This window comes from Geotrypetes seraphini, chromosome 12 (assembly GCF_902459505.1).
Source record: "Geotrypetes seraphini chromosome 12, aGeoSer1.1, whole genome shotgun sequence".
Lineage (NCBI taxonomy): Eukaryota > Metazoa > Chordata > Amphibia > Gymnophiona > Dermophiidae > Geotrypetes > Geotrypetes seraphini.
In genome coordinates this window covers 44,506,680-44,531,864 of record NC_047095.1, presented here as the reverse complement: position 1 = coordinate 44,531,864, position 25,185 = coordinate 44,506,680, and the positions used below count along the sequence as shown (strand labels likewise).

At 43.4% G+C, this 25,185-nt stretch overlaps 1 protein-coding gene across 1 annotated transcript; it reads left to right on the top strand.

Moving 5' to 3' along the window:
• The first annotated feature begins 19,081 nt into the window (after positions 1–19,081).
• On the top strand, positions 19,082–23,293 carry GADD45A (growth arrest and DNA damage inducible alpha). The gene is made up of 4 exons (XM_033917251.1): positions 19,082–19,643; positions 20,215–20,316; positions 20,454–20,667; positions 22,564–23,293. Exons 1-4 carry the CDS (start codon positions 19,603–19,605, stop codon positions 22,675–22,677), a joined length of 471 nt encoding a protein of 156 aa, XP_033773142.1. The 5' UTR covers positions 19,082–19,602; the 3' UTR covers positions 22,678–23,293.
• Positions 23,294–25,185: the final 1,892 nt, after the last annotated feature.

The window sequence follows — 25,185 nt, the reverse complement described above, 5'->3', positions numbered from 1 at the left end:
ATAAATATGTTTCTTCTTGAGTCAATCAAGCCTTTGCTCTTTTTGTTCTTGAAAGTTTGTGATACTGCATTTAAGTTCAGTTGTGGATTAGGAATTGGTTATCAGACAGAAAACAGAGGGTAGGGTTAAACGGTCATTTTTCTCAATGGAGGAGAGTAAACAGTGCAGTGACGCAGTACTGGGACCGGTGCTATTTAACTTATTTATAAATGATCTGGAAACTGGAATGACAAGTGAGGTGATTAGATTTGCAGATGACACTAAACTGTTTAAAGTTGTTAAAACGCATGCGGATTGTGAAAAATTGCAGGTAGACCTTAGGAAATTTGAAGATTGGGCATCCAAATGGCAGATTAAATTTAATGTGGACAAATGCAAAGTGATGCACATTGGGAAGAATAACCTGAATCACAGTTACCGGATGCTAGGGTCCACCTTGGAGGTTAGCACCCAAGAAAAGGATCCGAGTGTCATTGTAGACAATACGATGAAACCTTCTGCCCAATATGTAGCGGCAGCCAAAAAAGCAAACAGAATGCTAGGAATTATTTAAAAAGGGATGGTTAACAAGACTAAGAATGTCCCTATATCACTCCATGGTGTGACCTTGCCTGGAGTATTGCGTAATATTCTGGTCTCCTTATCGCAAAAAAGATATAGCAGCATTACAAAAGGTTCAAAGAAGAGCAACCAGCCGACCAAGATGATAAAAGGGATGGAACTTCTCTTGTATGAGGAAAGACTAAAAAGGTTAAGGCTCCTCAGCTTGGAAAAGAGACTGCTGAGGGGAGATATGATTGAAATCTACAAAATACTGAGTGGAGCTGAACAGGTACAAGTGGATCGATTTTTCACTAGGTCAAAAATTACAAAGGCTAGGGGATACTCGATGAAGTTACAGAGAAATACTTTTAAAACCAATAGGACATTTTTTTTTCACTCAGAGAATAGTTAAGATCTGGAACCCTTTGCCAGAGGTTGTAGTAAGAGTGAATAGCTTATCTGGTTTTAAGAAAGGTTTGGACAAGTTCCTGGAGGAAAAGTCCATAGTCTGTTTTTGAGAAAGAAATGGGAGAAGCCACTTCTTGCCTTGTATTGGTAGCATGGAATATTGCTACACCTTGGGTTTTGGCCAGGTACTAGTGACCTGGATTGGCCACCGTGAGAACAGGCTACTGGGCTTGATGGACCATTGGTCTGCCCCAGTAAGGCTATTCTTATGTTCTTATCCAGGATACAAAAAACCCCAAACAATATATCAAATAGTGGTGGTCCAAAACGCCGATGTAAAATTTATTCACCACATAAAACCATAAATGAATAAAATAATGAAAAGCCTGATACGTCTATGTTTTGCCCTCACAAAGGCTGGTTCAGGGGCTGTAAAAAACAAAAGGTGTTATTGAACGGGTATCACCTATTGATGGTAACAGTTGAAGTTTGCAAGGGAGAGGAGAGAAGCTATTGCCAAAAAGCGATACCCGTTCAATAACACCTTTTGGTTTTTGCAGTCCTTATGAGAGCAAAATATGGTCATATCAGGCTTTTAATTATTTATGCATTTATGACATTATGTGGTGACTAAATTTTGCATTGGTATTTTGGACCTGATCTACTGGTTTGTTTGTTTTTTAATCCACATAAATTAAATGCAGGTACTTTCTCTGCCCCAGGTACAAAAACTTAAGATTGCGAGCCCACTAGGGACAATGGGGAGGTAAGTGAGTTGCAAGAAGCTGCAGTAAATTCGGTTCCACAGGTTCTCAGCCCACTATACTAATCATTTGGCTACTCCAGCTTATAGTATAGTTCAGTAGAGCAAAACCACCCTTGTCTGGGAATGTAGACAAAACCTCTTACAGAATTTATAGTATGATACTGTGTGCAGCTGAGGTATATCTTTTGTTTTAATATATAAATAAAATTACTGTGTGTTCAGAATAGTGATGACAGAAGCGACTTAAAGCTGCTGAACACTGTGTTCTGGCTTTTATTGTTGTAAGCAATTAGTGTTGGTGTCCATACCTAATAATTACTGTGAGTAAGACTTGAGTTTTATAAGAATGTACAGTATTCACTTTCCATGTGTTAAAATACTTATCCTCTTAAATCCCTGTTTTGCTCAAGCCTTTATGTGCAATACTGAGACAGTTATATAATTAAGAACAAAACATGCAGTGCATCAAGGAAAGTGCCACTCAATTATATAGAGACAACAGTGCCCAAAAGTATGCAGACTCAAAAATAAAAATATTTACCTCAGAGATCATACTGACAGGTACATATACAGAATCAAATGAGCAATGAAGAACAAGCTGCAAAAGTGTAGACACTGGAACTAACTCGAAAGTTACTCTGGGGTCCTTTTACCATGCTGCAGTAAAAAGTGGCCTGAGCGCCTTTACACAGGTCTTTCCCGCACGTTAATTAAGGCCATTTTTGCCATGGCCATATTTTTCACATCAATGGCCATCTGCCAAAGTTGCCATTAGCACAAGGCTATTTTTACAAAATGACCACGTGAGCACTTAATGCAATCCATTTTGTAGGTGTAAGGCAGGGGTGTTCAATCTTTTGGCTTCCCTGGGCCGCATTGGCCGAAAAAAATGTTTCTGGGGCCGCGCAAACGCTGCAGCATGACAGAGGAGTGAGCTGGCAAGATGGTAAACACTCGGGGGCAGCAGAAAAAAACACTGCTTCGCCCTCGACTGGGGCCGCACAAAATACTTCACGGGGCCGCATGTGGCCCTCGGGCCACAGGTTGGAAACCCCTGGCGTAAGGGCTCGATGGTATCCTGCTATAACCATGCCTTACACTCCCAACACGTACATTATGGTCATTAGACTCATAGAGATTGTACTAAGCCCAGATATTGCTGTGGCATAGTAAAAGGGGCCCAAAGTTAGCAAACATGCACTTAGGGCCCCTTTATAGCTACCAAATAAAGCGGAGCTGCTTGATATAAAGCTTTAGTCAAAGAATTTTAAATTTAAATCTGTAACTTATAGGCAGCCAATGCACACTTAACAACAAAGGGGATATCCTATACTTTAGCTTTAAAAGGTAGCCTGGCTGCTGAATTTTGCAGTGTCTGTAATTACACAATAATGCTGCACTGATTCCACAGTATACTGAATTACAATAATCCAACCTCAACATTACAAAGGCATGGATTAATGTATGAATAGAATGAAAATCTAAGGTCTTAGTAACTGAATGAATACATCTAAGCCAGTATTAACCTATCTGTTGTTCAAAGGAAAGATCAACATCAAATAAGATTCCTAAATAACGGAATGTCTTTACTAGGATCAGATCAACATCCAGTAATTTAATAGGATCTGTGGGAGCAGGAAACATTCCACTTATCCAACAAATAGTAGGGTTTTTTTCCGCATTAATGACCAGACCATGTAACAACAACCGATTTACAACAGTTGATACACAAGATTGAAGAGGGGCTAAATCTATATTATGTGGGGCTACTGGAAAGATCAAAAGGATGTCATCTGCATATATGAATGCCTTGATTTTTTCCAGAATTATGGTCAATAATGAACTTTAAAAGATGTTAAATAATAATAGAGACAGTACAGAGCTCCGAGTAACTGCACAGGTTAGCCTAAATGGCTATGAAATAGACACAGGTGAAGTAAAAACCTTAAATCTTTCAAAAAAATTGATTGATAAGAAGCTAATGGTTAACCAAATCAAATGCTGCAGAAAGGTCTAAGGAGACCAAAAGGACTTAGGCCCCGATTCATTACAAGTTTAGTGACGATTCACAAAACAACACACTGCCTGTTTTTCCCCTCGATCGCCCATTTTCCGATCCGGCCATGCAAATTTGTAAAACCCCATGCAAAACAGGCAAGCAACTGATTCACTAACATTTGCTTGGCTACTTTGCATCAAGGGGGAGGGGGGAGCTGTTTTTCTGACAGATCTGCCTGCTTATTTTCTTTTTTTTTTTCCATCGCACAGGTATTTTGTGCATATTACAAAACGCAAAATATCTGCCCCATAAAAAAAACGAAACCAGGCAGACCTGTCAAAAAAACGGCTCCTCCCCCCGACAAATGTGCGCTCCCCCTAGCATGTGGCGACCCACAAATGGCAGGAGGGATGCCCATTCCCTCCTGCTACCCAACGCTCCCCCCACCACGCTGAAAAATATGGCAGGAGGAATGCCCCACTCCCTCCTGCCATGGGCCCCTCCTCCCCTTCCCCCAAACACTCCCGCGCCGAAATGGAAGTTGGGATGCCCACTCCTTCCTGCCATCGAGCCCCTTGGGTTGGCTAAAGTCTCCCCCTCCCCATACCTTTAAGTTGGGAGCAGGAGGGGTGCTCAGTCCCTCCTGCTCCTCTGCTGGCTGCCCATCAGCAATGCGGGCCTTAGACTCTGCCCCAATGCATCATGTGATGCATAGGGATGGGCCTAAGGCTCCGATTGGCTCAGGCGCCTTGAGTTCCTCCCTTGGGAGGGGCCTGAGGCACCTGAGCCAATCAGGGACTTCCTTAGGGAGGAGCCTAAAGAAGTCCGATTGGCCATTGTAATGTGATCATGCCTCCTTAAAAGTTCCCCAAAAGTCGTATAACTTCATTTTTCAAGGTTTGCAGTCTTTTAAACTAAAAACAGAGATTCTAGCATATGCAACATTTCCATAATCTATACATGAGGTAAAAAGGGCATGAATCTGCTAAAAGGTAGCTAAAGCCTGAAACCAGTCTGGATGGGACTTATTGACAAGAGTCTGATGGAACCAAGGCTGCAAGTCCTAGAGACCCTTCTGAAGGCAATATCTCCTTTAATCTAGTCCTCCTCCCAAGAAGGGCCTCTCGGGGGGGGGGGGGCAGTACATCTCTCAAAATGGACCATACCTCAGTTGATCCCAACAGATGGCCCTAGATCCCTTAATCCTTGAAGGGTGCAGAGGTCAAACCTGCAGAATAATCCAAGAGCCACAGGACATTCTTGAGCTCCACCTCTAAACCAAGAAATGGAAGCAAGGGACCTTTTGCTCAGAGTGCAGGTCTCCACAGCAGAGTACAGATGTACTGGTTTTCCACTAGTTGGCCTTCAGACTACCACCAGAAGGCAGGATTACAAGGAGATGAAGCCATAAAAATAAGGGTCACTCATTTCTCTTTACACAAAAGTCTACTGAGAGGCACTAACCCTTTCTGAGAATGCAATCTCACTCTGTCAGCTGAATCAGCTCTCTTTTTCCCCTTGGCCTAGTTAGTGGAAAGCTCTAGTAGCTCAAGCACTAAGTTAATGATGGGACTTTCCCTGCAGGGTATAGGGGGCTCTAAGATGAACCTAAATGTGTTGCTGATGCAGGACTCCCAGAAAATAGATTTTGGGGACTACAGAGATTTCCTATGCCTCCCAAGCCTAATCTAGTCTTAAGATACTAGACTCCATAGGCTACTTCCCCTAGTATCCCCCTACCTTGAAGAGGGGGTTGAAAGAGAGAAAAACTCTAAGAGGCTAGTGGCTGCTTCTGCGGAATAATTAACTCTGTAGAGAAATGAAGCTGCCCAAACTCTACTAAGCCTGAGGGGAGATACATAGCCTTACTGAACTTCCCTATTTTTCTGGCACCTGAAAGAAAGCATGCTTTTTATTTATGTATTTTGGCACAAGGTGGAAACAAAATAAGGTGCCTCCTACCATACAGGTTAACCTCTCCAGCTCAGTCTATGGTTTGGGAGCTAAACCACCAACCACTGTACCAACCCAACTAGCACCTACCTAGCTATCTGCTCCTAACTAGAGAATGACAAGGTACCCAAGGTTTACCGCGGGGCAGGGACATTCACAAAAAATTTGAGACGTATCAATCTGTAAAAAAACTTAACATCTTAGATAATTGGCAACTGAATTAAATGATTAAAAAATACCGCAGAAGCTGCTTTTGGATTTAAATGACTGTTGAATGACATCATTCATTTGTGTCTCATCTGCCTTGATGTGGCAACAAGTCTTGTCTGCTGATCAGACTCCTACAATCTGCAACCTCCTTCCTTCATGTGACCAGCTGCTCAAGCATCTTATTGTTACTGCAACAGATTCATCCATCCTTACTAGTATTAATAAGTATTTCCAACATTTAATAGATACTTATTTTCCTGTTCATCCATTACACAGTTTAGGTACTCTTCTATACCCATGTCTAAAAGACAAGCCAATCACCTTCCCCGATGAAGTAAAAACATAGGCAACTGAATCTTTGGGAAGATTCTACCAAAACCAGATTGAAATGGAAGGCTCTATTTGTGATTTATAAATAGTTGTATAGAATATTGACCCTTTTTATACTTTAATAAAAATATTTAAATATAAAATCATAAATGTTTGTGGCTTGTGCAAATGATGACAGAGCCCACGGGTCGGGGCAGGGATGGAGACAGGGTGATAGTGTCCATAGGGCCTTCATATTCTCTCTACTCCCAACCCAGATCAAAAGCTCTGGGTGACATGCTAGAGAGTCTCTTTCTTTTATTTCCAGAACATTGTAGGAAAGTAGAAGAAGGCAGACTGCACTCACCTAGCTGCCCATCCACCTGCTCTTAGGTTAGATCAAAATGTACTGGATAACAAGTTGAACAGCCATAATGTATCTGAACCATGTCACCTCCATTTATTTCCAAACATAATGAAAGCCTGGCCAAGGGAAATGGGGAGAATGTTTTTTAAGGAGTATGAGAGTAGACACTCAAGCTACTTCTACTAGGGAGATATATGCCAGTCCGACAGAGATCTATATTTGAGTTAAACTGGTGAACTCCTGGGATCCTAAGCTAGGCTTCTGAGGGATGACATGCAAGGTGAACAGCTTTAGATTTGCCTAAGCTCGTTCCCAAGCACTAGCACTTCAATATGAGTCTGAAAGACATATCACCATGTACAAAAAGGGGAAATAAAGAATGCTGGTTTCCAGCTTCCCACACTGCCAGGGCCCTAAGCAGAACGACATGCAGGGAGCAGCTAGGCATGACTACAGGAAGGGACTCACAAACAGTCCATGGGCTCTGAAGAAGCCTACTGAAAAGAGGGGAAGCACAGCAATTATTGAAAACCCCCAGAACTTATCCTTGGAAACAAGATACCCTGGAAAACCTGGGAGCCCTCCTGGCATCAACCTTCTTAACTGGGAGACACAATTCTGAATCACAGAACAACCAGTCCCAATCTTCCTGAACCGTCACAGGGACAAATCATGGCAAGGACAGTGCTTTTTTTTTTTCTTGGGAAAAGGAATCCCATCTTCCAGAACCAACAAATGGCAGAACCGCATGCCCCCAAACTGAAAGAAGGTAACTATCCATTGGGCTTGGGGACCATCCTGCCAGTTACTGGAATAACTAAAGAAGTTCCCTTTTTCCAGTCTTTTTATTAGACACAGGAAATCACGGCTGTTCCCATGTGTGGGAAATGGCAGGGCCGCTCAACCAGTTAGCTGCACAGAGAGACTTTCCCTGAACCAGGAGACAGATCAGCTAGGGTGTGGACATACAGCAAATTTATCCCATGCACATTCACTGTGTATATTTTGTACATCAAGGTTCCCCAGGACAAGTTTGGGAACCACTGTACCAAAGGCTTTATGCCCTTTAGTGTAAAGAATAAAACTGGCACATTTTAACATAGTTTAGTATACTGTATAGATCTCTTTACCTTTAACACCCAAATCTGCTTACACTTATTTTCCACTACAGGCAAAAATCACACTTACTACTTCCGCATAATTCACCTTTCATCTTCCCTTTCCCATGCACCTCAACCTAAATTTCACAGCACAAGTCAGTAATGATCTAAAAAAGTATTTGTTTATGGAATTTTTTTGTATATAATATAGGAAACTCACTGTGCATGGAAAGAGGGAGAAGTGACTTGAAAAGTGTTACCCTTCATCAGCTGATTCAATTTTGCCCCAATTTGACTATACAGTACTGTCCTGCAGTCTTTGTGTATCATAATAAAGCATTAAGCAATACCTGTGACGACTGGTTTTCAAACTTGTCTGAAATGTATAAAATCAAATTTATCGACTTCATATGCTTTTTTTCAGCGATTTACTACACCCCAAACCAAATGGCAAAAATGTACCCCTTTAAATTATTTCCAATAGTTTGAAAAGCATAAAAGACACCAAAGAATAAAATAAATAGAAAATAAATAAAAGATAACTGTAACCCGTTTTAAGTTCTTTGGGGAGGACAGGATGTAAAATCAACCAACCAACCAAATAAATAATCATGTGATGCAATGTTGAAAGTTAGTCCATCTCCTCCACCTCTAGGTTAAAAAAGCATTGCTAGTAGGGGAGAAACATGATGGCGTCTTGGTAGTAGGATGCAGTGCCTGCAGCTCCTGCTTGATATTGGAACTTTCTTATTAGCTCTGCAGAGCTTAACACTATGCCTAAAAGAAGAGGTAGAGCGGCGATAGCCCGACTGTCAGAACCTACCTTATCGTGGCAGGGAGCGATCACCAGTTTCTCATCTTCTCCTCAGGGCATTCCGGCAGAGCTAGACACAAGGGAAGGGTTGGCGTTAGGGAGCAAAATCTCTCTCAGCCCCGCAGGATCAGCGCCTCCTTTGCAGCCGAGAGGGGAATGCTGGTTGCAACTCATACAGCAGAAGTAACGCTGTCTACGGAGCTATCGGGTTTGCTGGCTCCCCAGGATTCTACAGCTGGGTTATATACAGCGAAAGAGGCTATAGAAATTTCAGCAGAGCGAGGGGAACTGCCAACTCTTCAACCCCTCGTGAGACCCGCTGAAATTACATTGGAATCAATTTGGACTGTATTAGATTCCCTACACAAGGTATGTCTGGGAATCTCACCACTTGTGCAAAATCAAACTTTGAAAATACAAAAATTTGAAGAGGCGTTAAAGGTCCAAGGGGAGAAAGTTAAATCCTTAGAACAATCTGTTCAAGGAGTTCAGTCTTCTTGTACTTCAATTATACAGGACAAATTGGTGCTTTTGAGGAAAATATGGAGAATTATATTAAACAGTTGAATTTAAGGATTCTGAATTTCCCAAAAACACTTACAATGTCCCCAAAAGAGTTGTTTTATAAATTTTTGAAAGAAGTCTTTAAATACCCTGAAGATGGGCTTCTTCCTCTACATAAAATATATTTTATACCCGTTTCTGTTACAAAAACCTTCCTCTTCAGAAGTTGCTCAATCTAATGCTGCTCTGCTAAGTCCTATGGATTTATCAAGAATTTTAGAGACTTCATGACCTTTATGTGAAGAAAATAAATAAAAACAGAAAAAGGAAGCCGATATGGTTTTCCAAACTAGTGGCGGAGAAAATAAAGGCGAAAGAGTTGGCCTTCATGAAATATAAAAAAACCCAAGAAGAGGAGTGCAGAAAGGACTATAGAGTGAAACTGAAAGAAGCCAAAAGAGAGATACGTCTGGCGAAAGCACAGGTGGAAGAACAAATGGCTAAAAATGTAAAAAAGGGAGACAAAATTTTTTTCAGATATATTAGTGAAAGGAGGAAGATGAAAAATGGAATTGCTAAACTAAAAGATGCTGGGAACCGATATGTGGAGAGTGATGAGGAAAAAACAAATGTGCTAAACAAATACTTCTGTTCTGTGTTCACAGAAGAAAATCCTAGAGAAGGACCGAGATTGTTTGGCAAAGTTACACGAGAAAATGGAGTAGATTCTGCGCCGTTCACAGAGGAGAGTGTTTATGAGCAACTTGAAAAACTGAAGGTGGACAAAGTGATGGGACCAGACAGGATCCAATCCAGGATACTAAGGGAGCTGAGAGAGGTTCTGGCGAGTCCTATTAAAGACTTGTTCAACAAATCTCTGGAGATGGGAGTAGTTCCTGGGGATTGGAGGAGAGCGGATGTGGTCCCTAGTCACAAAAGTGGTCATAGGGATGAAGCAGGAAACTACAGGCCGGTGAACCTCACTTCGGTTGTTGGAAAAATAATGGAAGTATTGCTGAAAGAAAGGATAGTGTACTTCCTTGAATCTAATGGGTTACAGGATCCAAGGCAACATGGCTTTACAAAAGGTAAATCGTGCTAAACGAACCTAATTGAATTTTTTGATTGGGTGACCAGAGAGCTGAATCGAGGACATATGCTAGATGTAATTTACTTAGATTTCAGCAAAGCCTTTGATATGGTTCCTCATAGGAGGCTGTTGAACAAACTTGAAGGGCTGAAGTTAGGACCCAAAGTGGTGAAATGGTTAGAAATTGGCTGTCGGACAGACGCCAGAGGGTGATGGTTAATGGAAGTCGCTTGGAGGAAGGAAAGGTGAGTAGTGGAGTCCCTCAGGCTTCGGTGCTGGGGCCGATCTTGTTCAATATGTTTGTGAGTGACATTGCTAAAGGGTTAGAAGGAAAGGGTGCCTTTTTGCAGATGATACCAAGATTTGTAACAGAGTAGACACCGAAGAGGGAGTGGAAAATATGAAAAAGGATCTGCAAAAGTTAGAGGAATGGTCTAATGCCTGGCAACTAAAATTCAATGCAAAGAAATGCATAGTAATGCATTTGGGGATTAATAATCAGAAGGAACCATATATGCTGGGAGGTGAGAAGGTGATATGCACGGACAGGGAGAGGGACCGTGGGGTGATAGTGTCCGAAGATCTAAAGGCGAAAAAACAGTGTGACAAGGAAGTGCCTGCTGCCAGAAGGATGCTGGGCTGTATAAAGAGAGGCGTAGCCAGTAAAAGGAAGAAGGGTTGATGCCCCTGTACAGGTCATTGGTAAGGCCCCACTTGGAGTATTGTGTTCAGTTTTGGAGACCATATCTGGCAAAGGACGTAAGAAGATTTGAAGTGGTCCAGAGGAGGGCGACGAAAATGATAGGAGGCTTGCGCCAGAAGACATATGAGGAGAGACTGGAAGCCCTGAATATGTATACCCTAGAGGAAAGGAAGGACAGGGGAGATATGATTCAGACGTTCAAATACTTGAAGGGTATTAACACAGAACAAAATCTTTTCCAGGAAAATGGAAAAACCAGAGGACATAATTTGAGGTTGAGGGGTGGTAGATTCAAGAGCAATGTTAGGAAATTCTACTTTAAGGAGAGGGTGGAGGATGCCTGGAATGTGCTCCCGAGAGAGGTGGTGGAGAGGAAAACGGTGACTGAGTTCAAGGAAGCGTGGGATGAAAACATAGGATCTAGAATCAAAAAATAATATTAAATATTGAACTAAGACCAGTACTGGGCAGGCTTGCACCATCTGTGTCTGTATATGGCCGTTTGGGGGAGGATGGGCTGGAGAGGGCTTCAATGGCTGGGGGGTTTAGATGGGATGGAGTAGGTTTTAACGGAGATTTCTGCAGTTGGAACCCAAGCACAGTATTGGGTAGAGCTTTGGATTCTTGCCCAGAAATAGCTAAGAAGAAAAAATTAAAAAAATTTAAATTGAATCAGGTTGGACAGACTGGATGGACCATTCGGGTCTTTATATGCCGTCATCTACTATGTTACTATGTTCAGAAGAAGAAGTAATTTTGCAAACAACGCTTCTAGTGACATTTGTATTTTTACAAGATAAGGAAGTGCTTCTTCGCCTATTTTTTAGGTTTAAAGAAGTCTCCTTTATGGATGGTAAGATTTCTATATTCTCAGATGTCTCAAGAACGACACAAACAAGAAGGAATAGATTCCTAGAACTGAAAGAAAATGTTAAAATATTGGGGGCAAAATTTCAATTGCGTTATCCTTGTAAATGTGTGATTTACTTGGATCAGAATACCTATGTTTTTTATGAACCCTCTCAATTGCAGGTTTTTTTTTTTTTTTTTGGAAGGGCTGAAGAAGTTTGATCATGTGACACCTTACTACCGACAGCTGCATTGGCTGCCGATGGAGGCACGCGTAAAGTTTAAGTTTGCCTGTTTCTGCTATAAAGTACTATATGGTCTAGCCCCTAAATACATGACTGACCTTTTCTCCTTCTCAGCCAACAGACATAAGAGAAGTTCACATTTGAACTTCATTTCCCCTCCAGTTAGAAGATGCAAACTCAAAAGCCACCATCAATACCTTTTCTCACATCAGGCAGCAATATGGGGTAAAGATCTAGAACAATTACTTACACCTACTACTTATGGGGAATTCAGGAAACGCCTAAAAACATATCTGTTCCTGAAATATCTAGGCAGCTAACCCGTACTACTCTTTCTCCTCAATAACTGATCCCTTGAACTGTTAATCTCTAGCTTCCACCCTGTTAAGTTCAATCAATTTGTACCATCTTTTAATCGTTGTAAACCGCATAGAATTTCACGGTCCTGCGGTATATAAACTGTTATTATTATTATTAATGCAGAGTTCCAAATGATCTCAATTTAGTGGTCCAATTTAAAAATGTAGTGTAGACAAGCTACTAATTTGATTTCTATTAATCTCTTAAATCTTCTTAATATCCCATTCCCAATGGTATGTGAATTGTTTCTCTCCCTGAGGACTACTCAAGAGTTTGTAAAATTAATATTTGGAATGAGTATTTTTTTTCTATATTGTAAATTGTGAAAACTTTTGTTTGTTCAATAATCTTATTTTGTTGAAATTACAATACATGAATACATTTTTAAAAAAGCACTACTAGTAAGTGCAGAACCCCACTGCTAAATAGATATTAAAGAAAACCTCTCTCTGGATTTTCTTTAGGGTGAGGGCCTTCCTTGTCACACACTAGTAAACCAAACATACAAAGTGGTACAGAAGATAGTCTCAGCATGAAATGCTTTATACTCAATATTAATTTTAAAAAAATGTACACTTAATTTGGTTGTCACTATAGTAAACTCTTGACCCAGTCAGAAACCTTTCCAGCCCCCAAATAATGCAACAAATATACAATGAGGGGATTAAACTAAATACACAAAAGTCCTTGTTAATGTAATAAGATTCCACAATGATAAAGTATGATTGCTGAAACTGGCAATTGGAAGACTCTTGCAACACAGATGTTACTTAAGAGATGCAGGTGCTTGCTCTTCACCATATGCTTTCTTTCTTCCCCTTTCCTTTCTCCCAGCCATAGAACCCAAGAATCTACCTCTTCCTCCAACTTGTTCTGCTGCTTTCCTCCTGTACTGAGTCTCCAGTGAAAGAACCATTGCCTATTTTGGCTTCCTTGGCTTTCCACACCGGCCCTCTTTTATTCATTAGTACCCCCAGTTCCCCTTCCATATCCACAGTCTGTATCATTTTCCACAACTGTTCCCGATGCCTTCAGACTTGCTCCGATTACTCCTCACAAAACCTTCACTGAACCATATCTGCTCTTCTATGGTCCTCATCTCCCTCCTCCCTTGTGTATCCAAGGTATTTTTGGTACACAATTCAAATTCCTCTTATTTATAAATGTAACTTATTCTACAGCTCCTCATTAACTTTCCTTTCTCTACATCCCTCCCCCTCCCCAATTCCGTTCATGTCATTCTTCTCCACAGCCAACTCTAGACTCCATGTCTTCCATTTTGTTGTGTCCTAGGCCAAAAACAGACTTCCTCTAAGTCAGTATGTCATGCCCTTTTCAGGTCCTGTTGAAAGCCACACTATGCACCACTTTTTTTTAGCTTTCTTTTAACTCTTAACCCCTTATTGACCTGATTAATACCTCCGTTTTAATCAGTCCCATAACACAAGGCAACAAAAAAACTTTTTGCGGAATCATCTGACAACACAGTTTTTCATGCTGATTTCAGATCTGTAATTAGTTTTTTTCAGTCACGTAAACTTTTAAAGTTATGACTAATGTTAGTTTATAGTGTTTTAGCATATAGAGTTTTAAGAATTGCAACATCAACTTAAAGAAATGTTGCAGTATCTTCGGTCCAAAGTCAAATAAGCACACAGCATAGCATAATTATACTGGACTGTGTCACTTAGCAACCAATATTTCTTCAAAAATGCTTAGAATATGATTTCTTTTTGGGAGTTGTGTCTGGATTGTCACAGCACAACATCCAGCAGTAATCGGCCATCATACTCTCATTCCAGAAACCTTGGTAGCGACGCTCCATTAACTGAATGTCCTGGTGAAAACGTTCTCCTTGCTCATAACTCACCATACCAAGATTTTCTGGTAAAAAGTCAATATGTGAGTGCAAAAAGTATATTTTTAATGACACGTGACAGCCAAGTTTCTGATATGAGTCAAGGAGATTCTGAACTCCTTCCTTGTATGAAGGAGACTTATGGTTACCCAGAAAGTTTCCCACTGACCACTTGAATGCCTCCCAAGCTTCGCTGCTGAGAGCGATTGCTTAAAATCTTCATTCTGCATAACGGACTTAATCTGTGGGCCTATAAATACCGTATTTTCGCGGATATAACGCGCACCATTGTAAAACGCGCACAGGGGTATAGCGCGCAGAAATCGCGATGATATGTACAAAAACTTTTCTATACCGCGCTCAGGCATATAACGCGCATGCTGCCCGACTCTCCTTTCGCCCGCCCTGACTTTCCGTGCGCTGTCCCGACTCTCCGTTCACCCCCCCTGACTTCCGTGCACTGTCCTCCCTTGAAGTCCTGTCCCCCCTTGAAGGTCTGTCCCCATCCTGAAAGCCTGATGCCCCCCCCGACGTCCGATACATCCCCCCCCCCGGCAGGACCACTCGCACCCTCACCCCGAAGGACCGCCGACTCCCCAACAATATCGGGCCAGGAGGGAGCCCAAACCCTCCTGGCCACGGCGATCCCCTAACCCCACCCCGCACTACATTACGGGCAGGAGGGATCCCAGGCCCTCCTGCCCTCGACGCAAACCCCCCCCCCCCAACGACCGCCCCCCCCCCAAGAACCTCCGCCCGTCCCCCAGCCGACCCGCGACCCCTCTGGCCGACCCCCACGACACCCCCACCCGCCTTCCCCTACCTTTGTGTAGTTGGGCCAGAAGGGAGCCCAAACCCTCCTGGCCACGGCGACACCCTAACCCCACCCCGCACTACATTACGGGCAGGAGGGATCCCAGGCCCCCCTGCCCTCGACGCAAACCCCCCCCCCCCCCAGCCGACCCGCGCCCCCCCTGGCCGACCCCCACGACCCCCCCACCCCCCTTCCCCGTACCTTTGGAAGTTGGCCGGGCAGACGGGATCCAAACCCGCCTGTCCGGCAGGCAGCCAACGAAGGAATGAGGCCGGATTGGCCCATCCGTCCTAAAGCTCCGCCTACTGGTGGGGCCTAAGGCGCGTGGGCCAATCAGAATAGGCCCTGGAGCCTTAGGTCCCACCTGGGGGCGCGGCCTGAGGCACATGGGCCCAACCCGACCATGTGTCTCAGGCCGCGCCCCCAGGTGGGACCTAAGGCTCCAGGGCCTATTCTGATTGGCCCACGCGCCTTAGGCCCCACCAGTAGGCGGAGCTTTAGGACGGATGGGCCAATCCGGCCTCATTCCTTCGTTGGCTGCCTGCCGGACAGGCGGGTTTGGCTCCCGTCTGTCCGGCCAACTTCCAAAGGTACGGGGAAGGGGGGTGGGGGGGTCGTGGGGGTCGGCCAGGGGGGTCGCGGGTCGGCTGGGGGGGAGGGGGGTTTGCGTCGAGGGCAGGAGGGCCTGGGATCCCTCCTGCCCGTAATGTAGTGCGGGGTGGGGTTAGGGGGTCGCCGTGGCCAGGAGGGTTTGGGCTCCCTTCTGGCCCAACTACACAAAGGTACGGGGAAGGCGGGTGGGGGTGTCGTGGGGGTCGGCCAGGGGGGTCGCGGGTCGGCTGGGGGACGGGCGGAGGTTCTTGGGGGGAGGCGGTCGTTGGAGGGAGGGGGGTTTGCGTCGAGGGCAGGAGGGCCTGGGATCCCTCCTGCCCGTAATGTAGTGCGGGGTGGGGTTAGGGGATCGCCGTGGCCAGGAGGGTTTGGGCTCCCTCCTGGCCCGATATTGTTGGGGAGTCGGCGGTCCTTCGGGGTGAGGGTGCGAGTGGTCCTGCCGGGGGGGGGGATGTATCGGACGTCGGGGAGTCGGCCGGGCAAGAGGGCTTGGGCTCCCTCTTGCTCCGATCGTGGATGCGGGTGCGGGTGGGAGCGCGTGCGAGCGGTCGTTCGGGGTGGGGGTGCGAGCGGTCCTGCTGGGGGGGTGAATCGGGCGTCGGGCGGGGTGGGAACTATGTTTAAAAACTTTTGTATACCGCGCTCAGGCATATAACGCGCGAGGGGTATGCGCGGTACGTAAAATCACGTATAACGCGCGCGTTATATCCGCGAAAATACGGTATCCCTTCCTTCAGTTTTGCAGTGCTGATTTTTTGGAAATTTCTTAACAAGATATTGAAAACCTGGTGAGTTTGCTTTACCCATGGCCTTTACTAGGTTCTTCATCAACCCCAGCTTGATATGAAGAGGTGGAAGAAATATTTTATGAGGATCCACCAATGGCATAAATTTCACACTGCTTGTCCCTGGGTTATAGGTATCCCTCAGCTGCCAGACACGCTTGACATAATGTTCAGCTGTAGATCTGCTATCCCACAAGCACAGGAAACAATCGTATGTAGTGAATCCTCCTTGCATTCCCATTAGCATGCCAATGAACTTCATATCACCACAGATGTTCCACTGGTGTGTTTTATAACCGATTGCTTCTAGTAAATTCTTCATATTCTCATAAGACCCCTTTAGATGAGCAGAATGGACAATTGGTATACTTGGTTTGGAATTTCCGTTGTGCAGTAACACTGCCTTCAAGCCTCCCTGTGAAGAATCAATGAAGGCACACCATTCGTCTGGACAATGCACTTGTGACAAACTGTTGAAGAGCCCATTGATGTCATGACAAAAGCACAATGAGCCATTTATAGTGAAGAATGTTGTTAAGTTTGATTCCTTTATCTGTAATGAGTTATACAGTATTAGCATCTTTTGCAAGCAAGTGCTTTTGCTTAAGCCTTGAAGCAAGAAGTTCTGCTTTTTCTTTTGAAAGATTTAGATCACGAATAAGATCATTGAGCTCAGCTTGTGTAAAGATCTTTGGTTCTGAATCTTCATCATTCACATCATCAGGATCAGATAATTCTGGATTGTGGCCAGCTGCTGCATCATCATCACATTCCACAGAAGCAAGTCCATCTTGTGGAAGTACAGGGACAGGCAGTGAGTCATCATGAGAAACAGGCCTAATAGCAGAATCCAGAGTAGGATGTATAATTTTGTGCTTAGTTTTAGCTGAGAATCCACTTGTGTTCACAAGGAAAAAGTAGCAACTTTAATATGGTCTCTCAGTTCCCTCTATATCATTAGGATTGCAAATGACATTGCTGCCTTTTGTTGATTGAGCCAGTCACAAAATCTGTTGGAACTGGTACAGAGGATAGATAAGTGGAGCCCAAGACTTATCCTGGTCACCCAGTGGACAGCCAAAGTACAATTTGTATACCTTCTTCAGGTCTACGGTAATTGTGCAACGCTGTGCTTTCATCGTGAATGAACCACAGACATAAAAGAAACTATCCGGATGATCAGTACAATGTTTTGGCATGATAAAGACTGATATTAATCACTGTCTGTAACATAAAAAAACAAAGACAACTGTTGTTAACCCTCCTTATACGTTTATCCTATGAACGCATGATATATCACCTAATTAATTTATAATTATGAGTCTTATTACAAAAATGTGATGTACTAGTGAAAAACTAAACATAGATTTGAAATCAGCATTAAAAATTCTACAAAACCCATCCAACATTAACTCTGATGAAAATGATGTGTTGACCTGTGTAATTAATGAAACAGGTGAGCATCTGTTGCTGAATTCCTGCAGGAGCTGTAACAAGAATATGGTGGAAGTTAGGGGGCAAGCACTAGGCACTAAAAGCAAAATATTTTTAACTACTGTGCATCCTTGCAAAAAACCTGCCCAATGTTAAATATGTACTGAACAGCATATTTGCTGCTTCTGCCAGTTATTGTTTTTGTTTGTTGTTGGGGTTTTATTATTAATTACGTGAACTGCTTTTCCTGCATATTGTGTGGAAAAACCAGTTGGAACGGGACTCAAAATGACAATATAGGAAAATGAATCTTCTTAGAACTTGGGAGTTGTGCTATTACAGTGCTTCTCAACTCAGGCCTGGAGTTCCCCTTTGCCAGCCATTACATTACGCTTCTTTTATTCTGCCAATACCTTGCAGTTCTAGGCGGATTACGAAAGGAAGAGATTCTGGTCATTTCCAGAAGATTACAGGGAAGGTATTGGTTGGAACATTTGAAGGCTGGGGATGGATGGAGTGAGGATATTGGTTGTATCAGATTTTCAGGATATCCACCATGAATATGCATAAACTTAATTTGCATACACTGCCTCCATTATATGCAAATTTCTTTCATGCATATTCATTGTGGATATCCTGAAAACCTAACTGGCAAAGGGGTACTCCACACCAGACCTGAGAAACACTGCTAGAAAGCCATACAAATGTCTAAATTACAAAAAAAAAATGCTATGCAATGAATGAACTATGAAATCTAGCAGATACCAAGCAAAAATGATCCGCGCACGAAGACATAATGCGCGCTAAACAACTCGGAAAGAAGTTCGAAACCCTTTAAAACTAAAGGGGTGGGGGTGGGAGGTTTTCTGTCCCTACAAACAGCTTCACTGTTGCGCTACGAAACGCTAAAAAAAATACTTTGGACAGCCAAGAGGCATTGCAATTAGATCTCGCCGCTAGTGCTACGATCTGCCATTCTCTTGCAGGCACCTGCTCGCTCGTTCACTTCCAGTCAGCGCCACTTATTTTTAGCTCGCTCCCCGCCGGAACCAGAGAAACTGCCTCGAGCGCCGTCGGTTGAGCAACTGCGAGCCGCGCGCCGTGACGTCAACAAGCTTACGCAGCGCCTCTGCTTATGGTTGTTTCAGGCTCGCGGCCCCAAAGTAGTCAAGTAAAGAAGGCTGGCTATCCTTGCATTTGCGTAGTTGGGCAAGGGGTTGGAAGCAGCCGTATAAGGGGGGGGGGAGTCACGGGGAAAGATATAGAAACTAAATGTGCACGGTGCACGCGCCAGTGAAACCGCTGCTCAAAAGTAAAAAAAAGAACAAATAAAAAATATCCAGACACAACAAAAAAAACCAAAACCATGCGTGTTTGGCGATCAACTAAATTGACAAGCAGTCTTCTCTCTCTCTCTCCCCTCCCCAAAGGATCCACCTTTCGCCGCGCCCACCATCCAATTGGAAGAAGGGAAATAAAGTTGGCACCTTGAAGTGTTTTTTGACCTAGCGTTTGCCCGGGCTGATCCCAGGCAGGGGTCAAGTTGAACGCGCAGAGTGATTTGCATGCACCAATGAGGTGCTCGGCATGCAAATGAGCCGGGAGACGGTTGGCTGGGGCGAGGCTCGCTCTGTGCGGGCGAGACTGCTGGCTTGAGCGCTGACGGACGCGGGCGCTGACTGTGTTGTGTACGCTGGAAGCCGCGCATCGACTGGCTGCTGCACTGGAGACTCCTGTCACCGCTTACGGGAGCTGCCGGCACGGGAGTTTAAACCATTTTCCAGCAGCAGCAGCAACTTTCCAGGAACGCAGCGGGCCGGACCGAGCGAGCACCGAAGCCGGCTCTCCGGTGCCCTTGGCAGAACTGTGCAAGTGCAAGATGACTTTGGAGGAATTTACCGGCGATCAGGCGATGGGAAGGTTCGCGGCGCTTCTCCGTTCTTGCTGGCGTTTGTTTGCAAACACGGGGGCGCTTGGGGGCAGTGACGAAGTTTTTGCATGGGTCGGTAGGGAGGGGGTGCGATTTATCGCGTTTGGGGACACGGAAAGTTTTTTGGGGTAAGACCGGGAGGGGGGGAAAGGAGGAATGGAGATCAATAGAACTGTGGAAACTTCCTCCCCCCCCCCCCTCCCCTATTTTCTTCAGGAAAAACCGCCCTTGGAGGAGCTTTTTTGAGTATCAATAGTCGATCGCACGCATTCCTGTCACGAATTTCAACTTTTTTTTCGTAACTTTGGCGTTGGTGTGTGTGTGTGTGTGGGGGGGGTCGTGGTCACATTAAACTGAGTGAATGGAAGGCTGATGTTTTTCGAATCGGTGGGTGGGGGTGGGGGAACCTTTGATGCGTTAATTAAAAAAAAAATCCCCGATGCATCAGGGACGTCTTGTGTGTTAATTTACACGGTTGGCCAGAGCTGACGCATCTGCAGGAATTATGTGTGATTATAGATCTTTTTTTTTATTATTATTATTATTTTTTTGGGTTGGCAGGATGGAAATGGTGGGCAGTGCATTGGAAGAAGTTCTCAGCAAGTCCCTGAGTCAAAGAAGCATCACCGTCGGCGTCTACGAGGCTGCCCAGTTCTTGAACGTGTAAGTAGTCAACTGTTGCATCAAGGAAGCGGTCAGCGGCTGGAAAAGCCCGGAGCCGGGAGCAAGATGGCTCGCTCACCTGGAGCCCCGGCTGGCGGACGTTAATCTCTTGCTCTGTGTCCCCCCCCCCCTCTTAGGGATCCTGACAACGTCGTGCTTTGTTTGCTGGCGGCCGATGAGCAGGACGACCAGGATGTTGCTTTGCAAATTCACTTCACTCTGATCCGGGCTTTCTGCTGTGAAAATGACATCGACATCCTGCGTGTGAGCAATGTGAGCCGGCTGGCGGAGATCCTGGGCGGGGCTGACAGAGCCGGGGAACCTGCCGATCTGCATTGTGTGCTAGTGACGGTAAGCGCCCCCCCCCCCCCCCCCCCGCATGCTCTCTTAAAGACCCCGTGGCACTTTTGCTGAGGCGATCTGCGCGTTTTCAGGGAATCTTGCATTGAGGATCGGATCCCTATGGCGGGCTAGTCGCATTCATTAACCTGCTGCTCAACTAGTGAGTGGAGTTGGTATCCAAATCCTACTCTGTGTGGGGATGGGAGACGCCCAGGCTCAAAAGATGCAACAAACTCCCCAGGTAGAGAGGGTCGTTATTCCTATTTACAATTATTTTGACTGTGTTTGGCTGCTGGCTGAAGGTGGATTTCAGTTTTTTGTTTTTAACCTGGCTTCTTTTGTTCTCTGAAACAATGTGAACTGTGCCCTTTATAAGAGAGTGCACATATTTATTCATCTCCTTCCCCCAGAATAAGAAGCGGATCACTAAAGGAAATGGAAACAAATTAGTATCTGAGGAATGTAGCTGTTTAAAGTACTTAAATTTTGCAGAGAGGAAATGGTTAACTATTACCTGGTGTGCCCTGAACTCACTCTTGAGTGACTTTACCTGTGCTATGCAGAGGCCTTTGACCTTCAAAGATTGTGTGCACAGTATTTTAAGCTGATAAGGCAGATTATTCCTGGTAACATGTTCAAACATGTTGCAATCTCTCAATTTCTACTGTCCTGGCAGTTCATTCATTAATCTGTTAGTGCACTTTCTTGCATTGATTGCATGCTTGTTCCCTAGTGGAGATATAAACGTTATGTTAAAATAGCACTAAAGAACCTTATAATTGATATATCTGTTTTCTGGGGCTGCCATGTAAACTTCTTAATTTGTAAGTCACCTTGAACCTAGATGGACATAGTGACCCTGAAATTGACCCAGGTTGTTGCTCTAGTGCCCTTTGTTGCCCTTTATGGCCTCAAAGCTCTACGGAATGTTGTTACCTGTTGTGTTTTTTTATTATTATTTTTTTTCTTGAGATGGTAGATCATTAATACATTTTTGGGTTACCTGATCAGACTGAAATTTTGGTCCTGCAAGGAAAGGTGTTTATTGGTCTGAAATAAGGTCATGCATAGACACAATCTAATCATTTAAGCATTTTTTTTCTTTTATGTTAACAAATACCTACATCAGTTCAGTTTAGCTTAATTTTTTATATATTGCACTTCTCACCACTTTACATAACTGAGCTGTTTACAAAAATCATTCATTCATAACTATGAGGGGAGGAAGGCTCTCCTTTATTTTATATTCTTTCCTTAATCCCACTCCATTACCTGGTTTAGTCACTGTAAAAGTTATTCTAGGCCAGGGTTTTGCACAAGGACTACTCCTAGAAATCTGAAATCTTGGGTCCTGAGTCCGCCACATGTGGATTGTCATCCTAAAGTCCTCCCACACAGGCATCTAGTCAGGTTTGAATAGTACTGAAAAAAAAAATACACTTAAATTAAAAACACCTTCTTTTCAGAATGCAGTTTGACTCCAGTGTTGATAATCAAATCAAAATCCATTCAGGACTAGCAGTAATATGAACTGGGATGGTTCTGGCTGTTTTAAATGTGAATGCTATGTGCAATTTTGAATGTCTTACTATGTCCAACTGTTCCTTTTTTTGTTTTTAATTATTAAAACTTTCCTTTTTAATGGACACTGCATATTGCCCACTTGTTGCTAAGAAAGAAATTCATTAACCCTATTATGTTTTGCTGGTACTCACAAATTTAAGTATCCAATCATCCCTTTGGGCTTGCAACTTAATATGCATTTTAGTAACGCATGTCCTTTATTTTTTTAATAACAGTCCCAAGATGCATGCTTATGTGCTGTAATAACCTCTATGTGTGTATTAGGGATCATAGGAATGTGTTGTACAGAACTTAATTTGATCACATGCTCTTGCTTTGCAGAATCCACATGCTTCTCAGTGGAAGGATCCAGCTCTTAATCAGGTGGTTTGCTTTTGTCGGGAGAATCGATACCTGGATCAGTGGGTGCCTGTGATTAATCTTCCTGAGCGATGATGCCATATGAAGGAAGATACCAGAAGCTAATTGCACTGAAGTTTTGAAATATCTTTATAATTGCTCAGGAAGGAACTCCCCACTGACGCAAGGATTACAAAACTGTTCTGTGGGTGGTTAAGAGTGAACTGTACGTCTTGTGTGACTGAAACAAGACAACCTTATGCATGGAGATGCAAGGATGTATGGGAGCAGAAGACATGAAGAAAGTGGTTTTGTTCAACCAACTTTGATGACAATAATCGAATCAAACCAAAATCCATTCAGGACTAGCAGTGATATGAACTGTGATGGTTTTGGCCTAGATGGAAATGATCTTAACATGTTTTAAATTTGAATGCCATGTGCAATTTTGGATGTTTTTGGGGTTAAATCCAAGTGTTATTTTTTTTTTTCTTTTATAACTATTTGTACATTGAGGGTAAGTTAATTCTTAAAGTTTTATCTTTTTTATGCAATAAGTTATTCTACCATCTATTGAGGTTTATTTATCCTACAAAATTCTGAAAGAAAATGCTTGTAATTGATAAAATTACACTGTTTACAAAATAGAAAAACTGTAATTCAGTGTTTTGAATTTTTGGCTTTCGGTAAAATAAAAATACCCCTAAAAGACTCTCTGTATAAGGGTTTGTTCAATCTTGTTGCTGCTGAAAAATTTGCATTTATGTGAGTGCAATGGTTGGGAGTGTGAGCTTTCAGATCAACTTGTGCATTACCCTAAATGGAAACTTTAGGTGAGGATTCCCCCCCCCCACACACACCCGTTTCTAAGGGGACCAGTGCAGAGACAGGATTTGGCACTCTTTGATGACAGGGCAGTGCTAGATACTAGGCATGACCCAATGTACTAGGTTCCAGAAGTACCCAGGAGCGATATAGGAAGGAAAAGTGGTCAATGAGCATCTGAAAAGGCTATAGAGCAACAGATGCTGTATTTAAGTCATGTTCATGTCAGAGCAAGGTAGTGTTCTCCAAACATAAAGGCAGAGAGAAAAGCTTGCATGGCTGCTGTTGAAGCACTTAAAAATCATAGGGTCATGTTGCCTTTCTAAGCATCAGCTCCCCTTTATGTCAAAGAAAGTACAGGCTCATACCTGAAGAGGGCACAAGCTACAAAACAAGGATGCTTTTGATACTGCTTGATAATTAAGAAATTTTTCTCTGTCAACTGCAGTATAACTCAGAATTGGAGGTGGGGTGATTTTTTTTAAGTATAAATGTATTGAATTATAGTGTTATTTTTAATGATAATTCTTAGGGGCCCTTATATCAAAGTGTGCTAAGTTTTTGAACTTAATGTGCCTTTAGGCATGCTAAATTTTGGTATTGTGAATTTTTGTGTGCTAATTACTGGAGGGGGAGGAGTGTTCCTAACCCAATGGTTCTTAACCTTTCTGCTGTTGTGACACACCTGCCAGACAATGTAGTTCAGTGTGTTAGTGAACAAAGAAAAAAACAAACCTATATATATTTTATAGTGCTAACAGTGATGCAAGAGAAATACATATACAATGGTGATAACTACCAGAGGAGAGGGATAGGCCAGAGGCCTGCAACATTTCCTGTTGGGGCTAGTTATGGAGATTTCAGGTACCTGACTTAACAACCATGTGTGTGGCAGGTTGGAAAGGAAAACACAAGCTTGCTGTCTGTCAAAGTTTTGGGGATATACCAGTGTGTCTCACATTGGTTGAGAAACACATGCCTAACCCATACTCTGCTCACAATTAGTGTGGATACTTATTGCCTCCTTTTGAGGAGGCACTAAGTGATCCAGCACAATCAACAGTATGTGGTATTTTTTTGTGCCAATTGCAATATATTATCCATGCCTGTTTACCATTTACACCCCTACACACAAAAAAAAATTAACTCTTGAATTGGTGCATGCTACTCGCTAAGCCTCTGCACAGTTTATGCATTTATGCGATAGCAGTTACTCACACACATTAGTGCGTGTTAATGCACCTTAGTAAAAGACTTCCTTAATGTTTCTTACATTTATACAAGACTGGTGCTTCGAAAGGTAGGTTAGAAATTAAATGTTTAAATTTTGAAGAACTTGGAAAAACAAACAAACATCAAGAATGGGAAAGAAGTTAATGGGGACAGACATAACTGAGGGATAGATGCATAAAAACTGTTATCCCAGGACAAGCAGGCAGCATATTCTCACGTATGAGTGATGTCACCGACAGAGCCCCGGTACGGACAACTTTAAAAGTGCATCGCCACTTTAAGAGTTTAGAAAGTTCACGATAGCCTGAACCACGCATGCGCGAGTGCCTGATGCAGGGCGCACGGTCCCTCAGTTTCTTAGTTTCCGCGGAGTTAAGAAGTCGCGTTTTCAACGGCTGTTGAAAATTTTTTCGCTGCCTTCCCGCTCTTGCGGTTTCTGACTTTTCAGTCAGTTTTGTATTTCAATTCTAGTAAAAAAAAACCAATATATATTAAACCAAATTTTTTTCTTTTGCCATTGTCAGTTTAGCCTCGGTGGGGCCTTAT

Bases quoted from the DNA above. Each gene is read 5' to 3' on its own strand.
- GADD45A (XM_033917251.1), top strand. From the start codon at position 19,603: ATGACTTTGGAGGAATTTACCGGCGATCAGGCGATGGGAAG. The intron at 20,317-20,453 runs GTAAGTAGTCAA...CCCCCCTCTTAG, and splicing joins GCTGCCCAGTTCTTGAACGT to GGATCCTGACAACGTCGTGC. The intron at 20,668-22,563 runs GTAAGCGCCCCC...CTTGCTTTGCAG, and splicing joins TGCATTGTGTGCTAGTGACG to AATCCACATGCTTCTCAGTG.